The following is a 26,486-nucleotide window of genomic DNA, read 5'->3' on the forward strand; positions in this document are numbered from 1 at the left end:
ATATATATATATATATATATATATATACAAATGTGAAATGGTTGGCACTCTGGATATAGCCGTAGTTGAAAGATGCCACGGTGCCTTCCACAGAAATATTGCAGCACATTATATATATATATATATATATATATATATATATACTTGTTTGAACTTTTATTTACCTCCGTTAATTTATGATGTAAGTTTCGGCAACTGTGATGGGCGGTCAATATGTATATAAATCACCCTTGTATGAGTAGAGACACACCCCCTGGCGAAGTCAGTTTGTTGACGAAACTAGTTGGGCGTGCATCCTGAAGTACCCTGCTGGTCCGTGCTCACTAGCGTGTTACATCTGAGCATGGCGGTGTGCGGCTTCTGAACTACTTGGTGTGGGCGCCGTATCCAGCGGTGTCCTTACCCGTAGTGTTCACCGTCCTCCTGCGCTGATGAGCTGGTATATCTTCTGCTGGCAAGCAAGATACTGTTTACCTCGATGTATGTGAGCTTTTATTATTTAGTAAAGTTTTTACACCTATATATATACTCACTTGTGCGCTTTCTCCTTCTTCTTTTGCAAATATATATATATATATATATATATATATATATATATATATATATATATAAATATATATATATATACTCCTGAGGAAGTCCAGCAGGAAGGGCAAGGATGAAACGCGTCGAGGTTATATTGCTTGGTGATGGACTGACTTCATCTTACATCAGATAAGCTGAAATTTTTTTTTTATATTGTACGGATATTTTATTGTGTTTGTTGTGCGAATAAACTGTGTAAATGGTATTACACTAGTGTTTTCTTCTTGTGCTTTTGTTTCCCTTGTGCATTGCCAATGAGAGGAATACAATAGTTTTAAAAGAAGTTTTCCGGATAGACGGTGGATACCCATAATTGAATCACGTATCAAGCAGTGGTGGAATACCACCAGAAATGGTACTCCTTGAATTTTAGGGGTGCTGTTGTCTCTCTCTATGTGGTGGAGGGAGTCATTTTGGTACTTGTGTATTATCACGGCGCCCACTAAGCTATTTGCTAAGTGGGCTCTTCTGCGTAGGAAAATCGCATTGCATGGGCCATTGTAAGTGCTGTGCGATGGGATTTTCCTATGTAATTTATTCAGTGCTCTTTTATTTATATTGTATAGAGTCCACAATGCCACTAGGTATACAATAATGACATACAATGAGGTTTTAGGCACCCCCCCCACTATCCACGCCACCCCAAAGCGAGGGGCAGCGGAACGCATCCTACCCTTTTCATACACTTACTATCCATGCTCGCTTAGGGTTCGGTGGCTCTCTGCGCTCGCCACACTATATAAAATCAACTCCACGCCGATGTGGATAGTAGGGGTATCAAAAGGTCGGAGGATGCGTTCCGCCTCCCCACGCGTGGCATGCTGCGCTCGCGTCGCTTCGGGGTGGCGTGGATAGTGTGTGTGTGGGGGGGGTGCCTAAAACCTCATTGTATGTCATACAATGATATAATTGTATAGCTAATGTAATGGCATCGTACACCCTATATATGCGGCAGGTGCAATGTGATCTCCCGGGGCTAAGAGAGCAGTGAACAAATGACATAGGAAAATCGGATCGCAACGCATCGCACGGCCGTTACAATTGCCCATGCGATGCAATTTTCCTCCGGTGCCATACGTAAGAAATTTGAGCGCTGTGATAATACACAAGTACCATCATTTTATTACATACATACTGCACAAGGAGGCGCCCATCTCACTTTTGTTTTTTAGATCATTGTAAAGGGTATTCCGCGAACAGAAACCCATTGGAGAGGTGCTGCCGCCCTGGAACGAAGGAAGAGTGCTTAAACGTGTACAATTTTAGAGTACGAATGTGTCTTGGGACTCACAATTAAGTGACATTAGGAGGGTTATTTTTTTGATTGCGACAATACCACTATTTATATGTATATTCTGTAATGCCTGACGACGGGCTGAATAAAAAAGCCCGAAACGTTGCAAATATGCACCTCTGAGTGTCCTTGAAATTTTTTGGAAGGAGTGAGTGCCGGTGTTCTACTTCATATGACATTACCCCCTCAGGGCACCTTCACACTGCAACAGAGAGTAAGTGCCGACTACTCGCTACATATATATATGTGTGCGGGTGTGACATGGAGCGGAGACGCTCGGCGCACGTGATTGATCCAGGTGGCAGCAGGTGAGTGTACCTCCATGCCCTATATAGCACTGATCTTTTGCTCAGTATCTTGTCAACCCCTCTTGAAGAAGGTGCCTATGCACCGAAACGGCCATCGAGGAGACGTGAGAATTTGATTATGTGTCTCTAATGCCTATGGGTGTTGTTTAAATGCTTTGATTCATATGAGCTTGAAGATGTTTGCATTAAATATGCACTAAAGTACTCCTGTTTTGGACTTCCTCATTCCTGGTGCCGGTGGTCTTGTTGCTCACAGGACCATACCTCTATATTATCATTACCTGGCACAGGTTATCATTACAAGTTAGCGGGTGCGTTTGCTCTTTGGACTATATATATATATATATATATATATATATATATATATATATATATATATATATATATATATATATACATTTTCAGATAGTGGCACTCACGTTCCTTAGATGAAAAGAGAAAATGACTACTGTAAAGTCTTCAAAGTTTCAGTTATTTAAATAACCGTCATCAGGTATACCAAGTTTGCTGCCCACTGACGAAGTCTCAGACGAAACGCGTAGGGGCATGGCCTAACTGACGCGATTCTGAAAGCAGGTGACGCGAGCCGACAAGCCGATGTGCTGACCGCCGGATTCCTCTGGAAGTGCCGCTAGCGGGGGAGACCTTGCTGTGGTATCCGTGAGTGTTCCGCTAAAAAGCACAAATAGTTCCTGCAATATTGCCAGTGTGGATTATTTTACACCATGTGGTTTTAAGTCCACCACTGAGGACTTTTATGGTACGCTGAATGTACTAGTGATATATCACATTTTTAACCAATAAATATATTGTTGATTTGACAATACTACACTATTGGGCGCCTTTTTTCATCTTGTTTGTGTGTATATATATATATATATATATATATATATATATATATATATATATATATATATACAGGGCTATTTTTGTGCAGGCTTCAGCAGGAACTGAGGCCCTTATTCTAGTTCACTCTTTCAGACAAAATATTTCTTAGATGGACAAAACCATGTGAACTGCAGATGAGGCAGTTGTACATTATAGAGGAAATCCTTTTTATCCAAATAGCTGAATCTTTAAATGTAAAAATCATCAGCTTAAAGTGGGTCTCCTGTCCTTGCAGTTGAAAGCCTCTCTCTTTCTAGGGCAGCAGCATTGGCAGCATTGCTATCTTTAGCTCCTCCAAGTCTGTTGGTGGCAGGGCTTATCTCTCAGGAGTGAGTGGACTGTGGGTACGTAGGGGAGGAGCAGGGCCGGCGCCACCACTAGGCAGCTTTAGGCATTTGACTAGGGCGCCGGCCACTAGAGGGCGGCTCCATACGCTGCCAATTAGTGTTTGCTATCCCTTAGGTCAGCTCCCCCATGTCCCGATTAACAGAGATGCCACGGCTACCTAAATGTTACTTAAATAACCAGGGCTGCGTGTAAGCCAGCTCCTGATTTGTATTGCACAGTGCGCTGTGCTCACACACCATGCATTTGATCAGGCTCACAGGCTGACCTCCGCACCCGCCCCCCATTGCATATTCACCAAATCACAAGCCCTTCACTCTCTCTCCTCCCCGCCCCCAACACCCGGCATATCCCCGCATTTTTACACCAGCTGTTATCAGTCCCGCCTCCTTCCTAGCTCTTATCATTGCTGAGCTTCGGCCGACTTCGAGGAGGAGCAGCAGCAGCATCCCTGAGCCAGCTGCCGGGGACTGATCCGCCAGCGCTGAGAACACCCCCCCTCCCCCGTGGTGAAGCAGAGTTGGTGCCAGGAAGAGGAAACCTGCACTGACTGGGAGGGAGACCCGGAGCCCTGGAGTAGAACCATGCGCTGCTGGCAACAGGAAGAGGAAGCCCTGACAGAACAAGGTATATATTCAAAGTGATGGCTGTCACAAAGCTTTAAGAACTCCTGCTCTCAAACCCATGCCCAACCTTCCCCTCCCCATCTGGTCCTTTATCACCCCCTTTCTCCCCCTGTTGTTCCTCTTATCAACCAACCCCCCTCTGGACCTCTTATCACCCCCCTCTCTCCCCATGTTGTTCTTCTTATCACCCCCCCCATCCTCTTATCACCCTTCCCTCTGGTCCTCTTTTCACCCACCCCCCTCTGGTCCATCTTTCACCCTTCCCCCCCCCTCTGGTCCTCTATCACACCCCTCTCTCCCCCTGTTGTTTCTGTTAGCCCCCCCCCCTCTGGTACTCTTATCACCCACCCCAGTCTAATCCTCTATCCCCTCTCTTCTATCACCCATCTCGTCCTTGTCCAACCATCCCTACTATTGCATAAACCTAACCCCCATACCCCACCACCTAAACCTAACCCCACCACCATGCAGCCTGCTTAATCCAACATTCTAAGTGCCCAGGTGCCCACTGCTGCTCTCCGCATACGCACCAATCACTTGCTGATGGTATTAAGGCATCAGCATCTTGATTCTTTCGCGTGCCGATATTATAACAGTAGTCAGGATGCCAGCAGAATCCAGACCGCTGGGATGCTGACTCTATTAGGAAGTAGGCAGGGTGCAGCGGTGCAGGAGTAGCATGCATGATCTTGACAAGTGTAGGGGGTATGGCTCTGCTGACGTCCCTATTTGAGCGGGACAGACTCCCCGGCATCATTATACATACTGGGCAATCCCGGCTGCCGCCATTACAGATGGAGACATGCCTGGCACCTTTGGAGGTGCTGAGCTTCCCACAAGCTCTCAACTTAATGTGAATAGATGGCATGCAAATGGCATCTATTCTATCCTAATACCCGCCTAAACCAATCCACCAAACAAACTTGCATACCCTAACCCAGAAACAGCTAAATTATCAGGCTATGGAACTTACAAGATGCCGTGTCTGCACTTTTCACCTGAGGGGCTCTGTATTTTGGAGGAGGAGGGGGGGGGGGAGTTGGACTGACAATTTGCCTAGGGTGCAGAGAAACCTTGCACCGGCCCTGGGGAGGAGGGTGTGCTCCATACTTGCCTGCCTTAATTGTCTCAAGACTCTATAAAGCTTTTCCGGGGGTCAGGGCTTGCTGTCATTAAGACCTGCCCCATTACGGTAAATGCTGTGATTTGCAGCTCTTTGGGGAAAGTGTGGTACTAAATGAAGATATCATTTTAACCCCTCCCCAAAGAGCCGCAAATGCTGGTATTTGACTGGCAGAGGGACCTGATTTTTGGGACCCTCCCATGCATTTCGGGAGGGTAGATTAGTATGGAGTGAGCTTCATGAAAGTTGCAGCCTGCACCCAGCCTGCCTGTGCTCAAATACATTTTGGGCAGCTCCGCCCTATTTAAGGGCGGGATGTACTGAGGGGAAAATGCGGTAAAACCCCCATTTTACTGCATTTTCCTATGTATTAAAACCCCACCGCCATGTTACCGCATAGTAGGGTATCACCACCTTTGGGTGGCGATACTCTATAGAAGCCTATGGGCTTCTTTTCGCCCCCCCCCCCCCCGCCGCCTCCACCGCAAACCTGCCAAACCCCCTCTCCCCCTCCCTCTGGTTTAACTTAGTCCAGGTCCTCATGGACCCGGAAGGCAGGGGCGAATTTAGGGGTCAGGCCGCCCCTAGGCACAACATTTTTGTGCGCCCCCCCCCCCCCAATTTTAATGTAATCATATATGTATATACATTGTTATTTATACATATATATTTCATAAAAATTTAACTGTAGCCCACCTTAATATTTTTTTTAAGCACTCTGGACTGCTCACTGTACGGAGGACTTGGAGGGAGGCACTTATTTGTACAGTGATTAGCACAGTGTCTCCGTCAGTCTCTCTCTGGCTCACACACTGTGATGAGCACAGGGAGGATCTGCGCGCTGCTCAGCTCAGCTGCTGGATACACAGCAGCCAATAGACTGTGTGTGTGTGTGTAGAGTAGCCAATGGGTGGAAGCCGGCAGCAGTGAGCCTGAGCCATTTCCGGACGCGCAGGGGGACCGTCGGACCCATCCACCAGAGGTGATGTAATGTGCATGGCAGAGTGGGTGGGCAGTGGCGGGTGACTAGTGGCGCTGCCGCCTACATATAATTCATCTATGCGGCGGCGGCGCTCGTCACTCACCGCTGCCCACCCGCTGTGCCATTTAACAGAATGTCAGCCAGCCTGCCGCCCTTAATTGGTGCCGCCCTGAGGCCGGTGCCTCACGGGCCTAGGCACAAATCCGGCCCTGACGGAAGGTAAACCCTTCCTCCCCTAGTAATGCAGCCGGGTGTCCTTCCGGCTGCCGGGGGAGTAGGAGGCACAAGGGACAGCCTGCTTAGCTGTCCCTGGCGTGAGGTGACCAGGAGGCGGCCACTGAGGTGACAGAGACCCCCGCACAGCACATTACAGGTATCGCGGGGGCCTCCATCACCGCACCACGATGCCAGTCACATATGTTAGTACATATGCGCTGTATATTAATACATCCCGCCCTAAGTCCTGATAAGCCTCACCCCTCACTGAGCTCCTGTGCTAAATGCCTGCCAAGGTCTTAACACAGCAGTCAGCAGCAGTCTGTAGCCAGTGGCAAACGCAGGATTTTCAGAAGGGGGTTTCCAGAGGGGCGGAGCAAAGCACGCAGATGGACACTTAGGTGACCCAGTATATGCCGGGTCAGTTAAAGTATTATAGATAGACCAAATGTATATAAATAATAATAATAATAATAATAATAAAAAAAAAAATATATATATATATATATACATATACATACATATATATACATACAGGGGCATCAACAGCAGTGTAGGCCCCTGGGAATAGCAATGTATTGGGGCCCCTACCGATCCTCCAGTGGTAGGGGTGGGGGAAGCTTTGATGTCCCACGGGTGGTAGGGGGTATTATATCAGCCGCTCAGCATGTAGGGCCTGGATCAGTAATTTCCACTAATTTCCCCTTTACTGCACAGATGGTGGGAGATGGGGTGGGATAAGAGGCATTGGGCTGAATGAAGGGGCCCTGATACATAACTTCCAGGGTGGTAGAGGATGTTTAATATGCAGGGGAGGGGTGTATAGTGGAGTGGGCTTATTATTCATAATGTTCTGGTGGGAGGACAGCTTGCTTGACTGCAGATATCTCCAGTTCCCGGAAATAGATTTCTAAGATTTTAATGGAATTAAAAACTAGAGAATCCCACCTACCAAATGGTATTGGGGACTAGGGGATCAGAGTTCAGAAGTCAGAGCAATCTGCTAATGAGTGTATAAAACTACATACCAGGTGTGTGGAGCTGGAGTAGTAACCAGCTGCTGGAAGGCTGATATCTATGGTTCTGGGAACAGTAGAGACAAGCTACTAGTGTCCTTCAAATGGGGAGAGTCCCAGCTTTTGGAGTATACCCTCAGAAAAACGCTAAGTCAGACAGAACCTGAAATATCTGACTGGGAAGAGCAATTAACAGGCTTGGATGGGGACCACTGCTTTGAAGTCAGATATCTCCGGTTCCCAAGGGCCGATTTTTAAAATTCTTGTACCCATGGAAAGAGGTGACCCTCAGCTTTTAGACTCCTGGGGGTGAGCGTGAGCTACTGGTAGCAGCTGCAGTTGACTGATACTGGCAGCTGTAAGGCAGGAAAAGATCCTTCCCAGGTGACAGGTGTATGTAGACAATGCAGCAGCAGACCTTGTTCTGCATTATTGTAGTGGCCTGGGGGGCACAAGGCACCCTGCCCCCCTGGCCAACCCACCATTGGTAGAGACTGACTTATTGCAGAGTTTTACCTCACACAGTTGCCGGTCCATCACCTGTTACACCTCTGAAATCCACAGACCTAATACAGGACAAAATACATTCCATATGGAATCAATACGGGACACAGCATTATGATATCCAGGACGATTCTGATTTGTACAGGGTGGGGGGCCCCTGGTTGTATTCAGAAAGTCTTAAGCTTTCCAACAACACATCACAATGCATGAAAACAGAAATAGCATGGACCCTTATGACAGCACTCTTAAGGGGTTGTCTGATTAAACCCATCTTTGAACTTACATCTTAACATGATAAGGAAGTGTGCAAAGTTTGAAGACAATTAATACAAAAGTGTTTTAGAGTTATTGGGGAACATCCATACTTACACACAAACATGATTCAATTATACTTATGTAGATACACACAGGGTGATTCAAAATTCACAGTATACCCTTTTAAGTCAAAAACTGTGCAGTAAATTGGATAACTGGATACTCCAGTAAAGCTGCCCATACACGGTCCGTTGTGGACCGGCTCCGTTCTTCTGTACTATGTGATGCGCGCTCCCGCGCATTACATAGTACGGTACAAAAAGTATGTGCTGCACATACTTTTTGTACTAGCTACACATTGCATCACATGCACACTGCATACACAAGGCATGCAATGCGATGCGATGTGTACTAATTAAGTCGTTAAACGGACCGTGTATGGGCAGCTTAAGCTATGTTCAGTACATACCCTAAAAGATAACCCACCTCACCCATACCTTACTGGATTATTCAGTATCCCATTTACTGCACAGTTTTTGTACTGCAACATTACATTTGAATAACCCTGTATATATATATATATATATATATATATATATGTATATATATATATATATATATATATATGTATATATATATATATATATATATATATATATATATATATATATATATATATATATATATATATATATATATATATATATATATATATATATATATATATATAGCAGGGAGATGCCCGGCACTCCGGTTGTCCAATTACTGCCTTGCTGTGTGTGCCTTCTCGTGGCCACTGCGGGTCCAAACAAAAATGTACTGCAAGTCCCTGAAGATGGGGGGATATACCCCGAAACGCTGTTGGGCTAAATAAAGGATTTTTATCATCACGTAACCAGTCTGTGAAGTGCCGCTCCTATTCTTCTCTATTATATATATATATATATATATATATATCTCCTATATATTTGGCTACATCTGTCACTCAAAGTGGGTGTCTGTGTCTATAACGCTCTGTTCCTGGACTTTCCTCTTAATGTGTGATTGCCTTCATCTGTGCTGAACACCTTTCTGAGAAATTAACCTGTTTAAAACAGGTGATGGCAATCATTCATTAAGGGGAAGTCTAGAAAGAAGAGCATTGTGTCCCTCCTGGAGAGGGTCATGTTGGGAGGTATGTGACAGAGAACCAGCCCAGTGAGCCCACAGACAGTGCCAGACACCCACTGCCTTCCCATGTTGCCCAGCACTCTTACTCCACAGCCACCAGGTGAGCGCCCCCCTCCCGCGATTTGCGGCAAAACCTCCCCCCCCCCGCGCGCCCCCCCTCCCGTGATTCGCGGCAAAAACACCCGCTCCCCCGCGACCCCCCCTACCGCGATTCGCAGCAAAAACACCCCCGCGACCCCCCCTCCCGCGATTCGCTGCAAAAAGAACCCCCCCACGACCCCTCCCGCAATTCGCAGCATAACCACCACCCCGCGACCCCCCCCCTCCCGCGAATCGCGGCAAACCCTCCCCCGTGACCCCCCCCCCGATTCGCGGAAAAAACACCCCCCCCGCGACCTCCCTCCCGCGATTCGCGGCAAAAAGAACCCCCCCGCGACCCCCCCTTGCACGATTGGCGGCACCCCCCCTGCGACCCCCCTCCCGCGATTCGCGGCAAACCCCCCCGCAATTCGCAGCAGCCCCAGGATTAAATGGCACATGCAAAACACTGACATGGCTATGGTCGACAATGAAAAAGGTTGACATGAGTTTTTGAAGATTTATTTTTAATTTTTTTAATTTTTTCATATTCATTGTCATGTGTCGACATGGACACCAATGAAGTGGCACACTTATGTCAACATTTACATGTGTTGACCTTTCTGTGTTGATTTTTACTTGTGGCGATTCGCGTCACACCCCCCCGCAACCCCCCCTCCCGCGATTCGCGGCACCCCCCGTGACCCCCCACCTCCCGCAATTCGCGGCAACCCCCCACCGGAACCCCTGTGAACCCCGCCCCCCCGCGATTCGCGGCACCCACCCCCGCGACCCCCCTTTCCCGCAATTCGCGGCACCCCCCCGTGATTCGCGGCAGCTCCAGAATTAAATTGCACATGGAAAACACTGACATGGCTATGGTCGACAATGAAAAAGGTTGACATGAGTTTTTGAAGTTTTTTTGTAATTTTTTGAATATTTTCATATTCATTCTCATGTGTCGACATGGACACCAATGAAGTGCCACACTTATGTCAACATTTACATGTGTTGACCTTTCTGTGTTGATTTTTTTCTTGTGGCGATTCGTGTCACACCCCCCGCAACCCCCCCTCCGGCGATTCGCGGCACCCCGGCACCCCCCCGCGACCCCCCCCTCCCGCAATTCGCGGCAACCCCCCACCGGAACCCCCATGAACCCCGCTCTCCCGCGATTCGCGGCACCCACCCCCCGCAACCCCCCCTCCCGCAAATCGCGGCACCCCCCGCGATTCGCAGCAGCCCCAGGATTAAATGGCACATGCAAAACACTGGCACGGCTATGGTCGACAATGAAAAAGGTTGACATGAGTTTTTGAAGATTTATTTCATTTTTTGAATGTTTTCATATTCATTGTCATGTGTCAACATGGACACCAATGAAGTGGCACACTTATGTCAACATTTACATGTGCTGACCTTTCTGTGTTGATTTTTTCTTGTGGCGATTCGCGTCACACCCGCCCGCAACCCCCCCTCCCGCGATTCGCGGCACCCCCGTGACCCCCCACCTCCCGCAATTCGCGGCAACCCCCCACCGGAACCCCTGTGAACCCCGCCCTCCCGCGATTCGCGGCACCCAACCCCGCGCCCCCCCCCCTCCCGCAATTCGCGGCACCCCCCGTGATTCGCGGCAGCTCCAGAATTAAATTGCACATGGAAAACACTGACATGGCTATGGTCGACAATGAAAAAGGTTGACATGAGTTTTTGAAGTTTTTTTTTTAATTTATTGAATATTTTCATATTCATTCTCATGTGTCGACATGGACACCAATGAAGTGCCACACTTATGTCAACATTTACATATGTTGACCTTTCTGTGTTGATTTTTTCTTGTGGCGATTTGCGTCACACCCCCCCCACAACCCCCACTCCCGCGATTCACAGCACACACACACACACCTCCCCCGCGATTCTCGGCACCCCACCCCGTGACCCCCCCTCCCGTGATTCACGGCACACCCCCGCGACCCCCCCTCCCATGATTCGCCGCAAACCCCGCCCCGTAACCCCCCCTCCCGCGATTCGCGGCACCCACACCCCCGCGACCCCCCCTCCCGCAATTCGCGGCACCCCCCCGCGATTTGCGGCAGCTCCAGAATTAAATTGCACATGGAAAACACTGACATGGCTATGGTCGACAATGAAAAAGGTTGACATGAGTTTTTGAAGTTTTTTTTTTCATTTTTTGAATGTTTTCATATTCATTCTCATGTGTCGACATGGACACCAATGAAGTGCCACACTTATGTCAACATTTACATGTGTTGACCTTTCTGTCTTGATTTTTTCTTGTGGCGATTCGCGTCACCCCCCCCCACCCCCCCCGCAACCCCCACTCCCGCGATTCACGGCACACACACACACCCCCGCGATTCTCGGCACCCCACCCCGTGACCCCCCCTCCCGTGATTCACGGCACACCCCCCGCGACCCCCCCAACCATGATTCGCCGCAACCCCCGCCCCCGTAACCCCCCTCCCGCGATTTGCGGCAACCCACCCCGCGACCCCCCTCCCGCGATTCTCTGCAATCCCTCCCGCGATTCGCAGCATCCACCCCCCCACAACCCCCCTCCTGCAATTCGCGGCACCCCCCGCGACCCCCCCTCCTGCAATTCGCGGCACCCTCCGCGACCCCCCCTCCCGCAAATCACGGACACCTAAGTTGCAATACAATTCTAACCATATTTCTCATATACAAACGTTCACAAATTAAGGGGGCGCAGCCCCTTACGACGGTGTGAAGAGCGCCCGTAGGGCGCGATGAATCACCTAGTATATATATATATATATACTGTATATATATACTGTGTATATACATATATAGATATATATCTCTATCTAACTATCTATATAGATAGAGATATCTATATATCTTTTATATATATATATGTTTTTATATAGATATATATATATATATATATACATATACATAGAAGCAATAGACATGTACTTTATATGACTCACCCCATGGTATATGGCCAAGATATGTGCCACAGCTCGAACCTTGATATTACTGGGCTTGAGGACTTCTTTGGATGGATCTGGTGTCATGTTTAATCTTGCTGGTGTTTCTCTCTGTTAGACAATAGTGAAGAGGCAGAAAACTGTTAGATGTACAAACTCTGCCCAGCTTCCTTCCTGTGCTAATTCTCCTTTACATATTGTAAGAGAGTACGTTACAACTAACAAGATTGCATTTGCCTGATACAAAGAAAGAGCCAATTAAGCAGATGATAAAAATAAACTATGCATACTATAATGCTAAGGTCTGATTTTTGCTGTTTACAAGACAATGGGGAGATTTATTAAATCTTGGAGAGAGATAAAGTATGGGGTTAAAGTGGGGGTTAATAGAGTTCCATAGAGTTCCCTCTAATGCAGTGGGAACTCAGTTCCACCTCCACCACAGCCATGCACAATAATTCTAACAGAAAATCCTGTATCAGTACCTGTACCTATTCTCCCATGTCATATGTGATGTCATACCATCCCCACTGCTGAAGTGAAGAAAAGAGGAGATGAAGCTGCTGCAGGGACAGAGACATATATGTGTAACTGGTACTACTGCTTTTTGGATTATGTGTATACGCAATACTACAGATATAGACTCTCAGCCAGCCCAGAGAATCGCCATATTCCCTGAGCTGACGAACTCTGGCAGAGAGGTGATGCATGTGACGGGTACGCACGAGCATCTCCTTCATTTGGCAGAAGATGGCGGAATCCCTGCCCATCTGCGCTTCAGGGAGATGGGCAGGGATAGGGGGGGGGGGTTGCAGGGAGCAGCGGGCTCCATCAGAAAACAGGGTGTGCGAATGTCTTGTGCATGCATGCCCCCTTCTGGAGGCTGGCGAATGGCGGCAGATGGCCAGGAGCAGGTCTAATGACAGCGACTCCATCTGTACTGTGGGCATTATTTGTAAGTGACACTACTATGTGGCATACATGTATAAAGAGTATTGCTATGTAGTGTAACTTTACTAAGGACACTTATTATGACACTAATGTGACAATTTAATAAGGGACACTTATTATGACACTAATGTGTGTCATAATGTGAATAAGGGGCACTACCATGTGGTGTAATGTGAAACGGGGTCACTACATATGTTGTAATGTGAACATGATTTTGCTACTGTGTGGCATTATTTGAATTGGATGTACTATTGTGAGACCACTGACTCTTTATAAAGTATGGTAGGTAGGGCACACATTTTTTTAGTTTGCAGGGGTGCCATAAACCCTGGCTCCACCTTATGGGGGATGGGGGGGGGGGGGGGGGGGCGGGCAGTGGCAGGAGAAATTAGTTTCACCACATCTCAAGGACCTTTGAGCCCTGCTAATAACCAACCAGCTTCTAGCTGTAATTTTACAGCCCGTGCTTAAAAAATTACAGTTAGGTGATGATTGGTTGGTACTCTTTTGGTTTTGGTAATCTTTTTCAATGTATTTACACTTCCTAGGTATGATTGTACTCTTTATGGCCCCTTGCACTAGATCGAGTGGAAAAGTCAACTGCAATCCCCCCTTGAGCCACCCAGGACCTTCCTGGGTGACAGAATCGCATGCTTTATATCATATGCAGTCCTTTCGCAATTAATACATCGCATGCAATCCTTGCCAATCTTGCCAGGCTCAGATGCGATCCAACAGATCACTTCTGCATGGGGCCATGCATCACATCGGACCTGCTCTCAATTGGGTGTGGTATAGGGGTCCGACAGTCGGGATCCCGACAGTCATTATCCCGACGTCGGGATCCCGGCTGGCCGGACCCAGACAGCATGGCGAGTGCAACAAATCCCCTTGCGGGCTCGCTGCGCTCGCCACGCCGCGGGCACGGTGGCTTGCAATTCTCCCTCTATGGGGGTCGTGGACCCCCACGAGGGAAAATAGCCGACGGCCGTCGGGAACCCGGCTGACGGTGTTTTGACAGTCGGGATCCCAGCGTCGGGTAAATACCTGTCGGGATCCCGACTGTCTAGACCCCGTCCGGCACCCCTCTCAATCACATACGATTTGGATGCCTTTCATGTGATTGGATGCCGCAATCACATGAATAGATCACAAATTGCATGTGAATCGGCTAGTGTATGGGCACATTTACACAATAATTGTCGTGTGACATAAAATGATTAGCAAAGCTCTGTATGGTAGAGGCATACTTGCCTACTTTTCTGCCCCTTCCCCTGGGAGGGGGAAGACAGATCAGTTTGAATGGGATGTCGCCTGTGGAAAGGTGGGCTGACTGGGGCGTGACCACATTAATGCATTACCGTGACTTTTTCCCTCCACGTGAATGCATCATCGTGGCTCGCCCTCGCTATACAGAACCATAAAAACTGAATAGCGGATGCAGGGCTACAATGATGCAATTCAGCTCCAATTACATCATTGGGTCCCCATTGTTCCGCTCACTAGTGCCCAAGGACCGGGTGCAGAGGGCGGAGGGATATAGGAGACTTGCCCACCTTTCCAGGGCCACCTGATTTTTTGTGAGCCTCCCAGCCTTTCTGGCAGTGTAAGCAAGTATGGAAAGATGGATTATATGGTTGTTATGGGGGAGACATGGTATGTGCGATAATACCACTGCTCCCCCATGTATTACTGTACGTGTGTTTGAAATTACAGGGGTGCTGTCATTATTTGCACAGTTATCTTTTTTTTAACACAATTTTTTATTGAGAAATCGCGGTAGTACAAAAATATGGACAAAGTATGCGTTTCATAGCATACATTGGTGCAAGAAACAATTTCAAGTCCAGCTCAAAAGCAGTCGGCACATTACCATTTTTCCAAAATAAATATACAAAATTATAACAAGAAAGAAAAGATTAAGTACATGTGCAAATAGCACCCTTCCCCAGCAGAAGTCCCTTCAGGATGTCTCAGGTTATTGAACAAAGCAAACATCAGGTAGTGCCCTCAAATTTTTTATTTTTTTTGTGCCTTAATATAAATATCCAATGAGTTGATAAACACTCCCCATTTCCTATGAAAACTTTTAACCCATTCTCAATATCAGGCAGGGTTGCCTGTCTATCAAAGTAAAGCAGTTTCATCAACTCTGCCTTAACTAAAGACAGGAACGGCGGTGAGGATGACGTCCAGGACCGTAATATAACGTTTTTGGCAACTGTGACCACTATGGTCAAAAAAGGGACCAATTCCGTCGTATGGCCCCTCAGGTTCCAGAGGGAGAAGTTAGCAAATTGCATAGCAATCCGGTCTTTTGTCAATTGCTAATGGCAAATCACATTAATAAATCCCATCACTCTATCCCAGAATTTTCTTAATCTACCACAATCCCACATAATGTGATAAAATGATGAGTGAATACTTCTACATTTCAAATATAGGCCCATCTCCCCAGGCACAAAGTGTTTACGCTGCACCTGTGAGATGTAGGCTCGGTGCAGGATTTTGAAATGCACCTCTTGTAGCATTGCAGAGTGTAGAATTTTCATTGTTTTATCTAAGTAAGACATCAGGAGAGGGGACCAATGGGATATCAGTTTGCCAAAGGGCCATTGCCTTTAACCATATAGTATCAGGATCTACCGGGAGGATATTTGAGTAAATATAACGAATTCTGTAAGGACCAATGGAACAGAGTATGAAAATAGTGTGCAACAGGTCCTGGGTACTCTCCCTCACCATAGGAGGATGCATGGTTCGTATATAATGCCTAATTTGTAAATACATAAAAAAACTATTACTGGTGGAAAACTTGGAAACCAGATCTTGAAATGAAAGCATACCCCCGCCCGGGTCAAATACATTTCTTATAGCTGAGAGACCCTTTTCCTTCCCTGTGAGGTATGGTGACATGGAAATGCCAGGTACAAAATTGGCATTACCCCAAAACATGGTATATTGCATCACACTATGTCTATGGACCAATTTTTTATCTATAGCAAGCCAAACCAGGTACTGTATGTGTCAGTGAACAATACATCACGCATGGCCAGAGGAGGTAGAGATGTCTTAGGGACATGCAGTAGCGCAGCTGTAGAAAATGTAGGGAACAATTCAGCATCAAGAGATTTATGGGTATAGCTGTCAGTGCCCTGTAGCAAATCCATGATATACCTCAAGAAAACTGAATGAGTGAAAGCTACCAGGAGGGGAATTCCCAAGCCCTTGTAACCTGCAGATACAAGTTTTTTTCCTAGCCAAATAAATCTAAAAAATGCAGCAGTAACCCTTTCTACGTCCATTTTAGATAATCTAATAGGTATTATCTGAATGCAATCTGAAAGTTTCGGGAATAAAATGCATTGCAGTACCGTCGCTCTTCCCATCAGGGGCAGAGGGAGAAATCTTTATGCTTCGAGTTGTTTCAAAATGCCGGTGATAATGGTGCCAAAATTACTCTTGTATAACTTAGACAGTTTACTCTGGATATTAATTCCCAAGTATTTTATGGATTGGGTATTGATTTTAAATTGTGAGAGAAGTGACATGAGGGCCCAAGCGCAGATGGTGGAGATACTAGAAGAACCTCAGAATTATGGAGGTTAACTTTATAGCCTGCAAATGATCCAAATTCCTATAATAGATTCAAGTCTGTCGGGAGAGAGGAGGGCAAATGTGATGCAAACAATAGCATATTGTCTGCAAACAGACACAGTTCAAGGGTAGTAGAGCCAACCGTAATTCCCCTGAATGACAGATGTGAGCGGATTTCTATAGCTAGTGGCTATATGACAGATGTGAGCGGATTGCTATAGCTAGTGGCTTCAGTGCCAGTGCAAATAGCAGAGGGGAAACGTGTCTGGTCCCCTTTTGGATCTGGAAGTATGAGGATATATAGCCATTACATGCTACTTGTGTCTGTGAGCAGGGGCGGATCCAGGATAAAATGACAGGGGGGGGGGGGGCATGATAAAAGAGGGTTCTGATGGGGGAGGGGCGGCGTTAGTGGTGCCAGTGTACATGCTAAGAGAGCGGCAGAGAGAGGGTGGGAATGGGATTTAAAAAAGGCACTGGCATTTAAAGTACGCAGGCCCACCATGGCGACAAAAGTGAAGGATGTAGTTGTGCGTGCGCTGGAGGCCCATTCTGGGAAAGGGGGTGTGACCACTCAACAGGTGGCATGTCCTTGAGTGTAGTGTACCACACCATATACAACTTCTACATATTATGCAACAAAATACTAGACCCCATTATACTTGCCCAATACACATGATGCCATATGGATTGTGTCAAACCTAATGCCACACGGATTGAGCCAAAATTCGCATAATGCCACACGGATTGAGCCAAAATTCGCATAATGCCACACAGATTGAGCCAAAATTCACATAATGCCACACGGATTGAGCCAAAATTCACATAATGCCACACGGATTGAGCCAAAATTCACATAATGCCACACGGATTGAGCCAAAATTCACATAATGCCAAATGGATTGAGCCAGAATTCACATAATGCCACATAGATTAAGCCAAAATTCACAATATGCTTCATAAACAGGGACATTGTCCACCAAAGGCGCACATTACACATTTACACCATAATGTCCATTTCACGTTAAGTTACACATCATTATGTCCATTATGTATTATGCCAAACACCATAATGCCTATTAAAAATTATGCTACATAAGTGCTGCTTATCTACATGCTCATTGCCAAGGGTTCCATGCTCATTGCCAGAGGTTCCATGCTCGTTGTCATGTGGGATTACATGCTCATTGCCAAGGGGGAATACATGCTCACGATAAATGGGGGACAGCCGCCGCCAGGCAGAAGTGACAGCCACTGACAGTGGCAGAGCCTGGCTGTATTAAAATAATACCCCTCTCACACCAGAAAAGGCATTCCCAAAGTTGGCCCCTTTTACACTAGCCTAGTCCCTTTAACCAGTTATCTAATTTAACCAGCTATATCTCCGGAACCAACTGACCCATTTACATAAGACAAGTATCATAATGAAGAACTTTTAAGTGGGCTTTGAATGATGTTGGTCCAGAGAAACTGGAATGTTTGTTTCAAGGGTAATTTGCCTTCAAAGAACATGAACAGCCATTAAATTACATTTCAAAAATAAAAAAATCGGTTTACCCACTATATCTCATATTGAAGGCCCAGTGATTTGGAACCGAATGAGAACAACCACAAGCTTCTGTGATGCCAGGGGGGAAGGGGAATGGCAGCCGTTGGAACCAGGTGGGGGTCGGAATTAACGGGTCCAATATTATCCTATGGGGAAAAACTTTACTGCTTTGCCAGGCGATATCTTTGGTTCTCGGGGGGGATAGTGACACGGGGCATAGTGACACAGGGCTGGGCTCATTGGAAAGTCCTGGTCCTCAGCTACAAAATGACAGGGGGAACGTGTCTGGGTGCCCCCCCCCCTGAATCCGCCAATGTCTGTGGGTTATGGTAAAGCAGACGTAGGAGTTCCACAAATTCACGCGGAAATCCAAAGATACTTAGGGATTCAAACAGTTGATCCCAGGTGACCAAATCAAAAGCTTTTTCAGCATCCATGGACATTATCACATGGTCCCCGCAACCACTAATCTACTCCAAGTGCTGGACCACTGCCAAAACTTTACGCACTGAGTGGCGCACAAAAATAAAACAAGTTTGATCAACAGAGACTACCCTTGGTAAAATAAACTTAAGTCTCTCTGACATGATTTTTGTCAATAGTTTGTAGACATTATTGAGAATTGATATGGACCTATATGATCCAGACTCCTCCATGTCATGACCCGGTTTCGGTAACACCTTAACAATGGCCGAGTTAAAATATAAAGGTAGTGGGGTACCCTTCAATATAGTATTAAATGCCTCCGCAAAGGGTTTACTAATCTTATCAAAATTTTGTCAAATTCCCCTGAAAACCCATCGGTCCCCGAAGCCTTCAATGGTTTTAACTTTTTGATTATCTGAGACACTTTATCCACAGTTATTGGTCACATTAAACTATCCCAGGCTGAATAAGAAATCTGCTGTACACTAATAAAATTCGCACATTTTCAAGACTAAAATTTGCATATTTTCATGAAAAAAAATCACACCTTATCGTACCATATTGCATTTTTTTGCCACAAATTCACATCTCATTAAATATGCAAATTCAGGCATCCTATTAAATGTCACCCCTAGGGTTGACCTGACTGCACAGACTGGCCGTGGCAGTAGCAAGACTGACGCTATGTTTCTAAGTACATGGTTACAGTTGAAGACAGATACACGCCTCAAAATGATCTTCCAGAATTTGTGCCACCACTCCTACGTTAGCTCCTCCTAATGATCCCTAGCCTATTAATCACTCAGTGTGTGTGCAATTGCAAAGATACAGTACCTTGACACATGCATAGTAGTATGATTGCAGCAGAGTCTGCTGATAATACCTCTATTGTGAAAACATAGACATTGTGTATAATCATGAATTAAGCCCTAAGGTCATACATTGTGCAGGGAAAAATTTAAGAATTTGCCAATAAGCAGAGTTGTCTGATGATACCACCTCAATCAACATCCTATTTCTAGCAAGTAGTGTCTCTTCAGTTCCTTCAGTTTAGATGCAACATAGTTACGTATGCCTTTAGGTACATGCACTTGACTGTGAATATTGAAAGTGGAGTTTGATACTGCACAGACTCCATGTTGCTAGATGTCCCTCAATGGAAGCTTCATTCCAGGTATCAAGATGGACACTGATGCTAGTGATGAGTATATGCAGAGTCATCTTGGGACTGTGTGAGAGTTCCACAGTAGTTTTCCATTTAGTTTAAGTGAGATCTGTGATTACCTACTGTTGCAGAAAAAGTTAGAGCATCCTGTACTGCTATTCAGTGCTTAAATACAGTTGTATGACACTCTGCTCTGCTCAAGCTCTTCTCCATCTATCAGTGTGTATAATCGTTAGGCTGTACCTTCTTTATATTCAATAAAACCCCTCCTCTGGTTAAATACTGGGTCTCCGCTGGTGTGCACAAAAACTCTTCATTCTCTTCAAACATTCTCAAGCCTGTACACACATTGGAACATAAAAAAGTACAAGAATAAGCAGCGCTAAAAACTTTGTCAGACTGGGTGATCTATCACAAATACAGGTTGAGTATCCCGTATCCGAATATCCGTTATCCGAATTATTCCAAAAACCATACATTCCAGAAAGTGACAAAAATTTTTTTTCTTTGCTAAAACTCACTGGGGACATTTGTAACAGCACTACTGGTGACATGATATGTAACTGCCACTATATATGTACAAGACAATGATTGCTTGGCATTCAAATTCAATATCTGAGATAGTACACAAATTTTGTTTCATGTTTTGAAACCTTGTTTTTTGAACAAATAAAATATATTTGTGTGCATTTCATGTGTTTGATGTGTTTATACAGCATAAATGCAAGATACTTAAAAATACATCATTGAAATATTAAAATATTCCAAAATACAGAATAATCCGTTATCCAAAATTCTCCTGGTCCCGAGCATTTTGGATACGGGATACTCAACCTGTACATGTATTAAGTATACTAAAATTGACTGAATAGCCAGCATATAATATGAACATGTGAAATTAAAACAGATAAAATAGATTACTGATTTTTAATATTCCCCACCAACCATTTTGTTATGGGTGTCCTGGAGAGTCCTTACTTATGGGCCTATAGATGGTGAAGTAAATCCCAGAGTGGGCATCCGGAGGGAGAACAAATAAGGTGATTTTGAGACGGAGGGGATAGACGGAGACAACGCTGGAGCCTGGATATGTGAGTATAGTTGTATAATTAGTGTGTGCATAATAAAGTTTTACTCAAAGAACCTTTGATAAAGCTACCAGGCCTAGTGAAATGCGTAAGGAGGACATTGCTATCTCCCCCAACCTTGTGTTCCTGGATTGCAGACCATAACCTCCCCATCTGGACATACTTTGGATACCTTGGACAATTTGGATACAAATAATCATCCACTCTATTTCATTGGAGGTCAAGGACTTTTTTTCCTGCAAAAGGATCTATGGTAGGAGCTGGTTATTTGTGCCATCCTGGGCCACTCCTGGCAAAATCTGCACCTTATTTGTTCTCGCTTTGGATGACCACTTGGGGATTTACTTCACCATCTATGGGACCATAAGTAAGGACTCTCCAGGACACCCATAACAAAACGGTTGGTGGGGAATATTAAAAACCAATAATCTATTTTATCTGTTTTTATGTTCATATTAAATGCTGGCTATTCAGTCAACTTTCGTATACTTAATACATGTATTTGTGATAGATCACCCAGTCTGATAAAGTTTTTAGCGCTGCTTATTCTTCTTATTTTTTATGTTCTACTGTACAGGACTGACCACCCCTGTTAAGCGCCCCTGGTCCAATCTCACTAGTGAGATCTGGTCCTTATACTGTCTTTTCTTGTACACACATTGGGCCTAATTCAGTCCTGATAGCAATGCTGCAATCAGTTTGAACACACCAGAAAGAGTCAGTGAGGCTGGGGGCTAGGAGTTGGAGCATGGGCCCTCCCTTGCCAGGTCACTCTGGCTGTTCATGGCCTAGGGGGGTCCTGCTGTCCAATGGTGTGTACACACTGTGAGATTCCCTTGCTATACGAATTAAGATTCGACTGCTATACAATCTTTGCTAACTCTGTACTTTTTACATACAATTCATGCTATCTACATTCGATTCGCACTATATAGTCATTGCTGCCCTGTCTACCTGGGTTTTGATTTGTGCTGTCACGGGAGCGTGCATCGTGATCGCAAGGTAAAAAACCTGTGCGATCTGTATACAATCTGCTTGCAATCTGCATGCGATTTTGACTATATAGTCATAATCTCATGCTGGATTGTACTGTGTGTACACAGCACAAGTCATAGTTCACTAGTGATGTGAGGAACAATATACTGTGACAGATAATTATATTTATAGTGGCTTCGTTTAGCTGCACAATGATAATCTACACACTGCTGTTGGAGATCATGGCCAGGATGTAAAGGGAACAGAGTTTGTGAAATGTCTGATTTTTCCACAAAATTTGCACATTTTGCAAACTTTGCCAATACATTAGTATTCAATTTCATGAAAATAATGTTTTCTACTCAGAACAAGAGCTCAGTAAAAATTTGGATCAAGATGTTTCCCCCATGTTAAACATACAACTCGAATGATGTAGTCAATTACAAGTACACAATTTCAGGAAACACATAGTACATATACAAATGGGCAACATAAATATATTGGGAGAAGGAATGGCCTTGACCTTTCTCTCACACCGCACAACTGATATACTAAAAAATGCATTTCAGTTGGTCTGAAAAAGTCAGACGCTTTCTGGTCTAAATCTCACAAGAAGTCAGATTCGATTTGCATTCAGAGTATAAAAGACGCACTCCATTACAGTGGCTTTATACAGTGACATTATATTGTCCGACGTTTTCCCTTTACATCCCAGTCCATAGATGTTGCATAATTTACATAAGAAATCATTACAAAATCCAAATTTTTGCTGCCTACGCGTTTTTCTTCAGATTTCCTTTTACTACTGCCTAATACAGTTCTTATTGAGAAAAAAAGTTTTGTTATTTCTTAAAAAACTCTCTACTCCGCGGTTTCACCGTAGAAATAACATTATTTCCACATCCCATCCATTGCAAATAAAGTTATCCATATCTATGTTCAATAAACTAAAAATACTAGTCTTCATTTGTACCACTTACAGTATGTACTCATTTGCCTGTGCAGTTTTTATGCTGCCACTTTATGATTATTTTCATTTAATCTAAGTTTTGCATTTTATTTCTGTCACACTGCACAATGTCATTGTAACTCTGGTATGCTGTTTGTATCATTTACAGTCCTGCTAGATTGCCAAAAACTTGTTGGGCCTGATTCAGAGATAGATGCAGTTCAAATCAATGCTGCATCTTTGTTAGTGTCCTGAAACGATGCCAATGTAGCAGGAGACGTCTCTTTTAAATAGATGCATCCTGCCGGCATTTGCAATTCGATGCTTTGCTCAATACAGCTTTGTATGCATGTCAGTGTCACCACCAGGCCTCTGAACTAACTTATAGTTGATTGGAATAACTGTAGTAACTAAGCTGCTGGGCCAGTGATACTTTGTCCAAAGATGCAGCCGCTGGCAATATGTGGTACACCAGGGTGGTGAGGTGTAATGGGTGTGCCTAGTACAACTTGGGCATACCTGGTTCTTTATCAGCTTCTCATCTGATATACTCTCTTTGTTTACCGCACCCTGGCAGAAAAGTATGGACAGTACCTAGAACAGACACAAAGATACCCATGGGTTAGACTGACATTACAATAAAAACAAGATAAATAAAGACACCAAATGTTGTAGTAATTTATTTGACTGCATCATCACCTGGTGGGCAATGGGCTGTAATACAGAACAAGAAAAAAAAACAGGGCGATTTTCTCCAGGACACCAATGGGTATCAGTAATAAGATTTTTGATGGGAGGCAGAGCTCATTTCTGCCTCTCCTTTGTTTTATTTGCAGTGGAGTGCTGCACGGTTGGCACCTGTCATACTGCATTGATAATAGTAGCACATTGTATAACTGGTCATAGCACAAATCAGTGGAAACATTTGCTATTTTCATTTTAGTATGACAGGTGAGGCTCTGCCTCACCTAAACTGCACATCTCTGACCTGTATGGGGTCTGCGGAGACTATAGCAGTGGTAGTGGCCAAATGTTGCAAAGGTATTGCAATGGCACTGCACAGACATAGCTGATTTTCCCCCATCTTCAGATGGCATTATTGAATTGCCCTATTTTAGAATCCACTGACGCAACTCATCTTAATGATAAGGGGACAATTGATAATGGATAGGCCACCATACTAATCTATTACAATATATTCAGACCCACTTACAATGATTCAGACAAAAGAGATTAATACCACCATTTACAGCTGTCAGTAGCTAATTAGAATTTTAGCTAATCTGGTGGGTTGGACATTCAGTTGAGGAAATAATAGCATATTGGGCGTGCATAATAAAGCACTTTATGGCAATAATTATTCCACACAGGGGGAGGTTCCAGGTAAAAGTGCTAAAGTGTGTAGTGTGTGTGTGTGTGTGTGTGTGTGTGTGTGTGTATGTATGTAGGGGGGTGGGAGTTTCCAGATATATAGTTTGTCCCTACTCAAGAATGATGATACTTGGGTTTAACAAGCACATATAGATTGATAGCATGTCACACATTGTATTTGATTTTGCCACAGCCCCCTCTTTAAATTGCACCTAGGGTGCCAAGGTAGCACACTCAGGGGCAGATTTATTAAGCTTGGAGAAGAGATAAACTGGAGATAAAGCGGAGAAAAGGTAAAAGGAGATAAAGCACCAGCCAATCAACTCCCAACTGTCTTTTTCAAACACAGCTGATTGGCTGGTGCTTTATCTCCTTTTACCTTTTCTTCGCTTTATCTCCAGTTTATCTCTTCTCCAAGCTTAATAAATCTGCCCCTTAGTCCCAGGCTTATACTGGCTCATATGGGCACAGGGAAAACAAGCATGCAGCAGGGTGTCAAAGAGAAAGTCTGGAAGATAGTGTAAGCCCCAGGACAGTGAAGGGGTTAACCCCCAGTGACGGGCGGAGTGACTGGCAGGGGAAGAGGAGGAAGGGGCGGAATATAGGAGCAGCGTGGTAGGAGGAAGGGGCAGGGTGGACTCACGTGCGAGGGAGGAAGCGCAGCAAGAGGGCAGCCCAGCAGCAGCGTGGAGGAGACAGGCCGAGTGAAGTGCCTGCCGCAGCCGCACAAAACACCCGGAGACGCGTCTGCGTCGGGTGACCCCCGCCGACCTCCAGGAGAGGAGAGCGAGAGAAGACGCGGCGCGCCTTGACACCTTCCAGCCGGGCACGGAGAAGCGGGCTGGACGGAGGTGACCCCCGCTGACCTCCCCAGCACTACGCCACAGCAGAGAGACGGGGCGCGCGTGTTGCGTGACCCCCGCTGACCCCCCTGTACAACAGACAGCCGGAGGCCGGGGCGCGCGTGTTGCGTGACCCCCGCTGACCTTCCCCCAGCAGCCAGCAGCTCCGGGCCATCGGAGAGGCCTGTGGCCCTTGCAGGTCATCATGGGAACCAGTTGCCGCCAGGACACCACAAGGAGTGTGGCTCCTGAAGACTGCACAGCGCCGGAGTGATTCACTCCAAATCAGCACAGGAAGTGCCTCCCAAACGTAAGTCTGCCCCTGGGGCAAGTGATACTGACACCCCCGTATATTGTGAAGAGAGGAAGAGACCTGCCCACTGCAACAGTACCTGCGTAAGTTGTTGGGCTGTGTAGCCACTTAACTGCACCCACTATAGATTTGTAGGATGACTCTAACTGTTTTAGTCTGCACCCTTACTGAAGCCCCACTTGTCACGTTCATTTACGCAAGGAAACATAAGCGACTATAAGGGCTCCCGGGCCTCCTTGCCTTATTGCCAACTACCCCTACCAGTGACTGAGAAGGATCTGCCTGTGGACCAATACCGCCACCTGGTGGGCCAAGCACCAAATTGCGACCCCCTATAGGATCCACGAGAAAAGTAATCAATTACCTTAAGTCCTATGCATAGGCCCTATCACAGGACTGACCGGTCTTAAAGTAACAGAGGGTGCACCCGGGTACGCAGGGTTAGCTTGTGTATTTATTTGATGATGATTTGTTGACATAAAATTGTGAATGTACAGTGTGTAGTAAGGTTCACTCGCATTTGGTCCTATCACTGCAGTCAAACGTAAATAGTAGACCCGTCCAGCGGGGGTTAGTGCTGGCTCTCCAAGCCACAGCGATAGGCCAGGTACTGAGTGACCCCATAGTCGGTGGAGGATACATTGTTATTATCTAAGTATACTGGGAATATTCATGTTGTTTTTGCATAGATTAAGGTATACTGCCTTTATTGTACTGTGATGTTGTGAAAATATTGTTAAGTCATTACGTGAAAGAGGTTGACGGTCGCAGTGACCGGTTTTAGAATAAAAGGTCAACCTAATCCTGTTGTCCATTGTCCTGTGTCCAGTCCTGCATCACGAGAAGACTCCAGACTTAAACCCGTGGGATCGGGGAAGCACAACCCCCACCGCATCCA

At 45.6% G+C, this 26,486-nt stretch overlaps 1 protein-coding gene across 1 annotated transcript in view; it reads right to left on the minus strand.

Annotated features, from left to right (window-relative positions):
• LOC146058470 (uncharacterized) overlaps nt 1–25,780 on the minus strand; it is a 61,052-nt gene extending 35,272 nt beyond the window's left edge. The window contains exons 1-3 of the mRNA XM_083170761.1: nt 25,757–25,780; nt 23,582–23,656; nt 12,363–12,473 (exon numbers count right to left, since the gene is read on the minus strand). Coding sequence (XP_083026887.1) covers nt 12,363–12,473; nt 23,582–23,656; nt 25,757–25,780 — 210 coding nt within the window. The remainder of the gene's footprint in view (nt 1–12,362; nt 12,474–23,581; nt 23,657–25,756) is intronic.
• Nucleotides 25,781–26,486: the final 706 nt, after the last annotated feature.

This window comes from Crinia signifera, chromosome 2, assembly GCF_055691185.1.
Source record: "Crinia signifera chromosome 2, ASM5569118v1, whole genome shotgun sequence".
In the NCBI taxonomy this organism is placed as follows: Eukaryota; Metazoa; Chordata; class Amphibia; order Anura; family Myobatrachidae; genus Crinia; species Crinia signifera.